The sequence below is a fragment of the Camellia sinensis genome, chromosome 8 (assembly GCF_055761805.1).
Source record: "Camellia sinensis isolate YWXY chromosome 8, ASM5576180v1, whole genome shotgun sequence".
Classification (NCBI taxonomy): Eukaryota; Viridiplantae; Streptophyta; class Magnoliopsida; order Ericales; family Theaceae; genus Camellia; species Camellia sinensis.
Window position 1 is genome coordinate 193,813,910 of NC_138968.1, and position 11,591 is coordinate 193,825,500.

Below are 11,591 nucleotides of genomic sequence, written 5' to 3' on the forward strand. Positions count from 1 at the left end.
GTCGGTTATGAGAAAATCTGTTAAAATTTAGATATTTGGACTAGAAATTGAGAGCCTTAAAAGCACGATAACCTGAAATTGACTTTACAATTATGATCAGCATGATTTTAAGGACATGATATGAAGTTTTATAAAAATTTGATTCGTAATGAATTAAATTGATTTAATTTGGGCTCAAATCTTAACTAGGCTTACTTAGACTCACCATTTAAGCCTTGGTAAATATAGTGGATGCTTATATAAGTCTTAGAGGACTTAGCCTCATAAAAGCAAAACAAAAATATCTCCTAGGAGAGGTCTAGAGAAAGGAAGGAGAGAAAGGGAGAAAAGATCAATCAAGGCTTGAAGATTGAAGAAATTAGTAGGAGATTGGAAGAGTGGAGTTCAAGGTATGTGTAAATTAAGAAAACTACCCAAAAGCTCTCTCTAATTGATAGCATCAAGTTTTAAAATGAAGTCTTTCCACTCATTAAACTTACGGTTTTGAAATAATAATCATGTTAGAGTAAATATCCATGAAAATCATTAAGATTCATTGTTTTTGTTTAATTTGGGAGTTGATCCTTATGTTTGGAATTTATTTGATTTAGTTTGAGAGGAAATACCTTCTAATCTTTAATCTTGCATGCTTTGGCTCCTATATGCATATATGTTTGTATATATTTTGATGAACCATGCATAGATGAAGAAATGAGTGAATGTGGTAAATTGATTTGTAAATATGCAATTGAGATGAGTTATGGTTTGCTTGGGTTTGAGATTTATGTTTATTGTGATCATATATTATGTTTTTGAAATGTGATTGCTTGAATTAGGGCCTCGAAATGCCTTTCAAAAGCAGAAATTATTAAATTTTCGGACTACTCAAACAAAGCCTAGAACCGCACGTGTGAGGCCTATGGCCGCACGTGTGGGATGTACAGCCGCACGTGCAGAAAACAAGGGAGTTAGATTGAGCATTCTAAAATAAAAGCACGTGCGGAGCCGCACATGCGGCACACCTTCCCACATGTGTGGTGGGGATTTTTGCACGTGCGGTCAGTGGGGGAAATTTTTGTCAGCTTCTTTACCTCTGTTTGACCCTCTAAAATTATTAATGTGTACATTTGATCCTTTTGAGATACCTTTAATTGAACACGAATTAAATGAATCGGACATTGAATAAAGAGAAAAGGCTAATGAAAAGTGACTTACTTACAAGTTGTATGTCATATGTAGGTCACATAACAGAAGGGACCGTTGCATAGCCACATCACAGTGAATAATAGTAATGTAACAATATGTTTCATTTATGTATTGTGATTACGACTCTTCTATTGCTACTTGTGAATGGCGCATGTTATAACAATTGTGTTTTGATTGGACTGCATATGATTGAACAATGATACATGAAATGGACCCAAGGCCGTTCTGCTTTAATTGTAAAGAATGGGCCAGAGGCCGTTATGATATGGACTACTCATGATCCATGGACTAAGGTCGAGGGTGATGAAGACATACCGATGTTGTATCCACCTTGTAAGTGTATGGATTAGCTATGATTCACGGCTGCAAGTCGAGAGAGATAGGGACATGCCGATGTTCCATCTACCCTATAATGTTCCGAACAGCTATTGATATGATGGGCCTAAGGCCGTTATGTATTGTGTTGGGCCTAAGGCCATTCTATTATATGTGGGCCCGAGGCCGTTCAGAAATAAGAATATGCATAAGCCCGACTTATGACTTATGATTATGCTTTACATGATTTATGCTCATACACATAAAGCTCCTTACATTGCTATTATTCACGAGCCTTGCTCACTCTAGATTTATGTATATTTATGTAGGTAATCAACCTGGGGGCTAATCCTAGTTCAGCTCCGAAAGCCTTTTGTTGACCCTATTGTGTCAAGCCGGTTAAGTAAAGCCTTTTGCCTTTTGCGAAGTCCCCTTTTATAGCACTCATTGTCGAGTCATTGGTGTTTTTGTCAAACAATCTGTAAATATGTATAACTTTTAAATCCTTGACGTTTTGGCTATATCCCCATGAATTAGACTTGTATGTATATGTGGACTATGTACGTATTATGGCCTTGTGATGAAAAATGTTTTGAGATCCTGACATTTAGACACTGCTTAATGGGTGTTTCACTTTGTTACTATAATTGCTTTCGTTTAGGCCCCAATATGGTATAAAGTATGTGTTGGTCATTTGGTTTTGAAGCCTAAGTTCAAGCCGGTCATGTCCAAACTTTTAGGGGTAGGTTTGGGTTGTGACATAAACGGAGCAGTTGCAGAGCTTCGATGGGCTTGAAAATGGAGGCTTGGGAACTTTAGAGAGAGAAAGTCTGAGCAAAGAGAGGATGCGAGAATGAGAAATGAAAAGGCAAAAAGAGAGAGAGAGGGAATTTTGTCAAAAATACGAAAAGACGGCAAACCATAATGAATTAGCCTTGGACGACGTGCTTGTCAGGCGGCGTGGGCAGAAACGACGCGACTTGATAACGCGTGTCAGGTACAAACCAATGAGGAAGGGACACGTGGAGGAAATGGTTGAAAGGACTGTGCGTGACAATGAAGCCATTGTGAATTGGCCAAGACCAACAAATGTGTCAGAAATTAGAAGATTTCTGGGGCTTGTTGGCTATTTTAAAAGATTTGTGAAAGATTTCTCCAAACTCGTCATGCCACTGACACAGTTGACACAAAAAAATGTATCATTTGATTGGAATGATCAAGAGAGTCTGATTTTCAAGAATTAAAGACTAGATTGGTGACTGCACCAATTTTAACTTTGCCCAATGGTACTGATGGTTCCAAATCTATAGTGATACTTCGTACAAAGGTTTGGGATGTGTGTTAATGCAAAACAAAAAAGTAATTGCCTATGCTTCTCGGCAGCTCCGCCCACATGAAAAGAATTTTCCAACCCATGACTTGGAACTTATAGCTATAGTGTTTGCTTTAAAAATTTGGTGCCATTACTTGTTTAGGGCAACTTGTGAAGTGTATATAGACCGTAAAAACCTGAAATACTTCTTCACTCAGAAAGAACTGAACATAAGACAAAGAAGATGGCTCGAATTAATTAAAGATTATGATTTACAAATTCTGTATCATCCGGGAAGGGCAAATACAGTTGTAGATGCTTTGAGTAGAAAATTTATTAGGAATTTGGCATGTTTGCTTATTGGTCAAAAAGAATTGTTGTATGAGCTAGAAAAAGATGAAATTGAAGTTGTTTTACGTGAACATGGTGGAGTTTTAGCCGCCATTTTTGCACAACCAGCTATACTTGAGGAAGTAAAAGAAAAGCAATTACAAGATGAATTCCTGAAGAAGATTGTTGACAAAATTAAATCAAAACCAAGGTCGGGATTTGTGAATGAAAATAATGTGTTGAAATTTCAGGGTAGACTTTGTGTACCAGATTGTTCAGAATTAAGAAAGCGTATATTGACTAAGGCTCACAATCCCAAATTTTCTATACATCCAGAAAATACAAAGATGTACCATGACTTGAAACAAAATTTTTGGTGGCCTGGAATGAAGAAATGTGTTGTTGATTTTGTACCTAAATGGTTGCATTGCCAACAAGTTAAAGCTGAACATCAATGACCCACTGGATTACTTCAACCACTTCCAACACTAGAATGGAAATGTGAGCATATTACGATGGACTTTGTTGTTGGACTGCCTCGCTCCTCCAGAGGTATGGATTCTATTTGGGTCATTGTTGATCATTTAACTAAATCTGCTCATTTTTTGTTTGTGAAAACCTTTTATAATGCAGACAAGTTGGTTAACATATATATGAATGAGATTGTGAGATTGCACAAATTACTGATATCTATTGTATCTGATAGAAACCCCAAGTTTACTTTGAGATTCTGGTAGAGTTTGCAACAAACTTTGGGGACTGAATTTAGATTAACTCAAATTTAAAGTGTCAAAACACATATTTTGGATCCAAAACTTGAGAAAACATGTCTAAACTAATATAACATCATGAATTGAAAATCATTTCGCAAAATCAAAGCCCAAAATCAAATCAATTATGCAAAACCAAACTTGAAATGTATAAGTATATAACATGCATGCAATGATTTAATTTTAAAGCTTCTAAAACATGCACAATTTAAGGAATATAAGTGAAACCAAGTTGGATTCTTCAAAGTATGTAAGTAAAGCTTCATGCATGTGTAAATGTTTGGAAATTGAGCTCAAAACTTTATGAATTATACATGCATGCATGAACTATTCCCAAATTCCTTGATCTAGGCTTAATTCTCATGTGTAACCACTTTAATTTCTTGAATTCTTACACTAATGTCTTGAATACAAAACTTAAGGACAAGATTCTTATCTAGAGTTCTTAATTTTTTGAGGTTTATTGATAATCTTGAGCACCTATCCAAATCTCCAAGCAATTTCCTTCAAAACCTCAAGTTTTGATCTCAATCTCTCTTGGTCTCTTTCTCTCTCACGTTTTTGCTCTTAAGGATGACAAAATGAGAGTGTTTTGTAATCTAGAAGCCTTATATAGGCTTGTTTTAGTGTTGGCTAATCAAGTTTGGTTTAAACTAATCAAATTGTCATGATTAATTCTAATTATTTGGTTTCGAATCATATTTCAATTAAATTTACTATAAATTTCCAAAAATTCCAAATGACACATAAGCCAGGTCAATATTGTAATCAGATATTGATAAGGTTTTCAATTCGCGTGCCGAATCAGAAATACAGACAAATATTCCTACTATGAACAGATATAAACATAATTCACACATTTAATGCATAATTAACACATGATTTCTCCTTAATTACTCATTAAGTATTCTTAATTAAGGATTATAGGCTAATCACAGGTCGAGGTTATTACAACCTCTCTTTAAAAAAAAAATCCACTTGACCTAATGCCTTATACCCCTCTTACCTTGAATTTTTCAACAATTATCTATATTTTTTGTAGGGACATAATTTTTGAATGACAACACGTGGCCGAAGTGTCACTGAAGTGCCAGACAAGGTGCCACGTGTCCTGGTCATGACGCCGAGATTATCTCGGCTAGGCCGAGGTTATTTGCGAAGATACCAGAATTTGGGATAAGTGGATAAGGGGCAAGAGTCCTAGAATGAGAGAGGACTTCAATTTGGGTAAAGATAAGACTCTTAGAGAGTTTATCCTAATCATACTGGGAGTCAAAGATTAGTAGTAATCCTAAGTCCATTGAAACTAGGCTTCTATTGGAATTAGGTAAGTGTTGGCTATAAAAGAGAGGCACCCCCATGGGTTTAAGGTATGCTTTTTATGCTCTGAATTGTGAGTTAAGCACTTTTGCTATTTTTGAGAGATAACTGACTTGATCGTCGGAGTGCCCCCGGGCGGACGAACCACCGCCGGAGTCTCTTATTTTTTGTGACAAGTCGTTCGATCAATCTATTCTGCTAGTGTTCTCCAGCTGAGTACCAGTTTGGCAGTGTGGTCAAAAATTGACACACACATTTTTATTGATATTTTTGTATAGTTATCATTTGTTGTTGACAAATATTTTTTGATGGCTATCATTTAATGGATTGTTATTAGACTTTTAATATGTAATCGATATATTTAATATATGAAATATTTTTAGTTTTTGATTTAATGGATTGGTTTAATAATGACATCAAAGTTGTCAATAGTTTGACATTTGAAAAATTAGAAACTAATTTAACGAAAATAAAATATAAAACAAAAATTATCTTTACCCTCCTGGAAGATAAAATTATATACAAATTATGTGATTTTAATTTTTTTTCATCAATTTAATTTTTAGTTTCTTAGAATTTTTTTTTCTGAAAATAGGTTTTGAAAACCAAACTAAACAGAACTTTATAACAAAGAAAGTGTTAGTATTATTCATTAAAATAAGGCCACCACATTTCAAATAACATACAAGTTAATCAATACAAATAAATTGTGTGACGATTTTGTCCTTGAAATAAACCGTTTGCGAAGAAAATATCTTTGATTGTCTTTACTTAAAATAACATTCAAAATTCACGATCAAATGTATCACAATTGTAAAGTTAAGAACTAAAATTATATAAATCTCAAATTATAGGGATTATTAATGTAATTCGTCCTAAACTCAATAATAAATTTGAGATATTTATGATAGAAATAGTCAAATCTGTTTGAAGGATTCACTTTTTTACAATACTTTAAATTGTAATATCTACTTAGATGATTCTGAAACTGATTACACAGTATAAAAAAAGGACATTTTCTCACTAATTAAATTTAGGTTTTGTTTGGCATGTACTAAAATAACACATACTATATTAGTATATTATTTTATTCGGGTCACAATTATCTTATTTATATCATATCACCTCTTTATTATATCACTTTAAATTCAATCTATATTTTACATTTTTTTTATAAAAAATTAAAAAATTTACTAATCTAATACTTTCCAAATAATCCGTTAGTTCACACCTCCCACTGGATAGGCAAAACCTTTGCACATTTGCTTACTTTGGAAGTAATATAAGCAAAGCAGTCATCTCGGTTGTGACTTGTGAGGAAAAAGTTATGTATTTTTATCGAGTACTTGCCATATATTTTTTAATCACTTTTGAACCGTCCATTTTATACTTTGAAAGGATCCAAGGCTATCAATACTTGGCTAGTTTTGTCATTTAAAAATGATAACCACATTAGCTAAATTTCTCACTAATAAAAATATATATATATATATATATATTTTTTTTCCCACTTGTTTTCTTGTTACTTTGGATGACTTGATTCCTTAATGAGCCTTTTTATATTTTCTTTGCAAAGGGTGCAAGAAAAAAGGTTGGTTGAAAGCATATTATTCCTTTCTTTAGGTTTTTAAAATCAAGAGCAAACATCATAAAGACACCTTTTTTCATTGATAAGATGTAAATTGTTACAATGACCCTGTTTGAGAATTTTATTATTTTAGTTGATTTTTTAGTTATTTTAATCTAGTTTAAAAAGTTGTATTTGAGAATATAGTTAATTTTTTAATTTTTTTTTTTTATAGTTGATTTGATAGTTGTGAGAGAAAAAAATTAAATAATTATGATTTAGATAGGATATTTTGTCTTATTAATTATTTTAACCTCCAACCCTCTTCTCAAGCGGACCAATGTATATGTCTTTAAATGTGTGAATATTTAAAACTAGATAAAAATAAAAATAAAAAATATTTGATAAGTTGTCGAAAATAATAACTGTTGGTGGGGGTGACTAAATGTAATGTTCGATGACTAAGTAGCCAGACATGGGCATTAGACATAATAGATCGAAGTGTCGTTGAATGCCTCTAGCAGTCATAGGAGATTGATCACAGAGGCGACAAAGCCAACGAGAGGATTGTTGGATGCAGCGTAATTTGGTTAGCGCAAGACATTGACCATTGGCAAGTCGATGGTGGATGGTTTCCAAAGGTGGCGAGGGAGTGAGTGAGGACATGGTTTAAGCTCTTTTTTTAAAAAAAAAATACTTTAAAAAACATATAATTATTATAAAAGGAAAAATGAAATGCACATTAAATTTTTATTATTGATTTATAAAATAAATAAAAAAATAAAACGTTAACAAATGAGCTGAATGTCAATGTCGACTCCAAATATATAAGATAAAAGGTTAAAAATTTATTGCAATTCATGGAAATTGTCCCATATTCCTCTTGTTTTATTTTCATATATTGTATTCCAAGGACAAATTGTTAACAAAGATTTTAAAAAAATATTAGTGAAAATATGTTGGATACGAGGATCCGTTTGGTTGAGACCATTTGGCAACATTTATAATTTTAATCAGCTTACTTGTTTTCATTTTTTAAAAAACACTTTTCAAAAAATTTTACTTTCTTATTTTCTGTATTTTTTTATTTTTACTGAATTTTTTTAATATTTTAAGCAATTTTTTTTACTTTTTAGACACACCTAACATAAATATACTTAAAAAGTAAAAAAATTGTAAAAAAAATCTTTTAAAAATTTACTAAATACCAAAAATATAAAAAAATACAAGAATTCAGTACATTTTTTTATATTTTTATGTATTTATTAATTTTTTAAAATATTTTTTCACAAATTTTTTACTTTTTAGATACATCAAAGTAAGGTGCATCTAAAAAAGTAAAAAAAATGTTTTAAATTTTAAAAATATTCACTAAAAACAAAAAAATACGAAAATCAAAAAACTTAATTTTCAAAAAACTTAATTTAGAAAACTTAAACCAAACACAGTGAATAATGTTTGGGAGTTCTAATTTGAGAGTTCTAATAGAACTCTAATGATGGGTCTTACATTTTTAATAGAACTCTAATGGTGGGTCTCACATAATAATGTGATGTTTTGACTTGTGTAATTTTTTTTTATTTGCGACGTCACTAGAGTTAAATTAGAGTTCTTTATCACTACCTTTATAATTTACGGTTCTTGATTTACACAAAATATTAAATATATTTATATTTAATTTTTAAAAAACAAAACAAAAAAAAACGTTTATTACTCACATTAAAAAAATTTGTTTTGAAAACACGACAGATGTGATATTGTGAGTAGTAGTTGAAATCGGTAGGAGAGGGCGAAAAAAATTAAAATTATTTTATAAATAAATTTTAGTTATGATAATTTAATAAAAATTATAAATGTTTATAATATATAAATTTTATTAAGGCCTCGTTTGGGAACAGGCTAATTTAGTAACTTTTTGACTACTTAGTTAAAAAGGTAGGTAAAAAAAACTTGTATGTTTGAGATGATTTTTTGACTAATTACAAAAAGATGTGTAAAAAGTAGAGAGAAAAGAAAATTTCTAACTTTTTAATATGAATTGTTGACTTTTTAGTTAATTTAATAACTTTTTAGCTAATTAGTTAAAAAGCAAGTCCCTAGGGCCTAATATAAAAAATTATGACTAATTTTAAAGAAATTGAGTTCCAACACCTGAAAGCGGCTCGATTATTCGGAGTCGCATTTTCATGTTCTCCCCTCTCCCAAACCCCAATCTCTCGTTTACCCGTGCTTACGTTCTTTTAGCTCTCCCTCTCTCTCTCTCTCTCTCTCTGTGTCTCTCTCTTCTTTATATACGACACTACTCTCTAGCTTTCGCTGAGTAATTCTATTCTCTCTCTATATTTATCTACCTATATGTGCGATCGATAGCCAATTGAAAACAAAACCCTAGAAAATTCGATCTCTAAAACCTCTTCGCACTTCACAATCATCAATCCATCATCTTTCAATTTTCCATCTTCCGATCTATTTTTTACTTCATCTTGTTAATCTTTTTTAACTTTTCTTGTTTATCAATCACAGTGTTGAGAATCGATCGATTTCGCCTTTGATTCTTTGAATCGTGCAATGGTCTGAGTTTGTTGATTTCAAGATGAAGTTGAAGAGGAGGAGGGCTTCGGAAGTGGTACAATAAGTGTTCTCTTTTTTAATCTTTTGATTGATGAATGTATTAGTTTTTTCAGTGTGTGATTATTTAGGGTTTATGTTTTCACTGAACCATCAAAGTAATTTCCGTAGTTTGCAATGATCGGAAAGCGATTGACCCACTGTTTATCCAGAATTTGATGGTCTAAAGATTGTTTCTTTCACTTAGAATCGGATTGAAGAATTTTAACTTTTTTCTTATTGACACTAAGCACGGATTGTTAGTTTTGGAAATTGTTGAAATTATAACGAAGTTAATTGCTTTTTATGCCAAGTATATTGATTTTGTTTTTGTGATGTTGTTTTTAATAACAGATGACATATTGATATTCTTTCTTTCTTGAAAAAAAAAAAAAAAAAAAAAAAACCTCCTCTCTTTTGTGCCCTTGAAATTTTGCCAAGGAAGAATTCAGAAATTTTGTGGTTAGATGGAATTATAATGAAAGTCTCTGTCATTCTATTTGTTTTTCTATGTCTAAAAGAATTAAGTCAGCATCTCAACTTTCTTTGTCTTATTCTCTGGATAGTTATAGGAGAATCATAATGTGTATGTCATCTGGAGAATGTAAGATATTTCATACAACTCAGGTGTTTGGTGTAATGGAATATGGTTGGAAACTTTACTTATTGATGGAATCTGTTGGGTGATAACATTGGTGACATTTGTATGGTGGAGGAAGCTTCTTGGAGTTGGATATTAGATAAGCAACAGCGGATTAGTGTTTTCTTTTGAAAGTTAGGGCTCAGAAATTCATAGAGAGAATATTTCAGTTCCTGATATAACCAATTGTGGGTTAGTTATTTCATTAGATAGTTGATGTTTTACCTTGTTTATCTACTGTGTCTGCTATCTGTTTCTTTTGTTTCTTGATATTCTATTGTTTTTATTTGGGTTTCACTGCATATGCTGATTGCCCTGACTTGGTGTTTGGTTCTTCTTGAACTTGTGCCCATAATGCTGGTCCGGGTCAAATAGTCTGAAATTTCAGCCTAAATATAGGATGTGACATGGCTCCAATGCTGGGGTGTGTGTGGCTTTCAGCTTTCAGCAAGAGAGGAGAAAACTTGGCTGTGGGGGTATCCCTGACCTATTGCCACCCTTGGGTTCAATATATAACTTTCTTTGCTTTTTCTCTTTGACAAGAGCTAAAGAACATTATAGATAGATAGTGAAGAGTAAAAAAAATTATAGATGGATAGTGAAGAGTAAAAAAAATGAAGGATGAGAAATCATTCAGAGAAAATAGGAAGCAAATACATGAGAATGAATGCACTAGATAAACAAAGAAATGCAAGATCGTCTCCTGCACCTTGGGGGCATCCCAAGAAAAAAACAGAGGCAACCTCAATCTCAATCATTAACAATTTTGTCCTTGTTTGTTTAGGGCTAAACTCTTGTGGCTTTAAATGTGTAAATACTAGGAAGGGATGTGAATTCACTTATAAAGAGCAAGAACTTTATTTTTTGACCCTAATGATGTGGGACTGGGTTCTACACTTGCCCTCTTAGGACCACACATTCTCACGTGTCAATGTTCTATTGTGATTTAAAAGGTGGCTCACACCACGCCTCCACTTTGTGATGCATTGCTTTGGTCTATACAACATGTTGGTTCAGCACATTGCAAGGTAGGTCACTCTTCTAGTTGTCTAGGTCACCTTCCATGGTAGATTTCTTTTTGGGGACATGGAAATATTCATATTGTTGGCAACTTGATTTGGTGATGGCAAAAAGCAAGATGGTGAATTGGTCAATCATCTTCTATCCATTGCCCGGTGGCGAGGGAACTTTGGGTAATGATTATAAGCATGTATATAGTTCATTGGGTGTTCTCAAGTTGTGTGGCAAACCTTATTCATAGTTAGTAGGGGGAGAGGGGAAGAAAAGGAAGCAAGGCTTGGCTTTTTGGGCCTTTGTGTTTGATGTTGTGGATTATGGGTGAGAGCACAACTAATGTTCTTGATGGGTGGAGGTGGAACCTTTGTTTAAGTTGAAAATAGTAGATTTTTTTACAAATTAGCACTTTTGTGTTGTTGGTAATTGGTGAATATTGATCATTTATTGGATTTTGTAGTTTCTTTGAGAAGCTAGTTGTTGTATAGGAGGTCTTGGTGATTTTGGAATTGTTTTTATTTATTGTTTGTA

General features: G+C 32.6%; 1 protein-coding gene across 4 annotated transcripts in view; it reads left to right on the top strand.

The window, feature by feature from the left end:
- Positions 1-8,938: 8,938 nt before the first annotated feature.
- The window catches only part of LOC114303056 (E3 ubiquitin-protein ligase UPL1), an 18,475-nt gene continuing 15,822 nt past the window's right edge, over positions 8,939-11,591 (top strand). For all 4 annotated transcript variants that reach the window (XM_082884863.1, XM_082884864.1, XM_082884865.1 and 1 more), the window contains exon 1: positions 8,939-9,425. In XM_082884863.1, the coding sequence (XP_082740989.1) occupies positions 9,393-9,425 (33 nt within the window). In that variant the 5' untranslated portion in view covers positions 8,939-9,392. The remainder of the gene's footprint in view (positions 9,426-11,591) is intronic.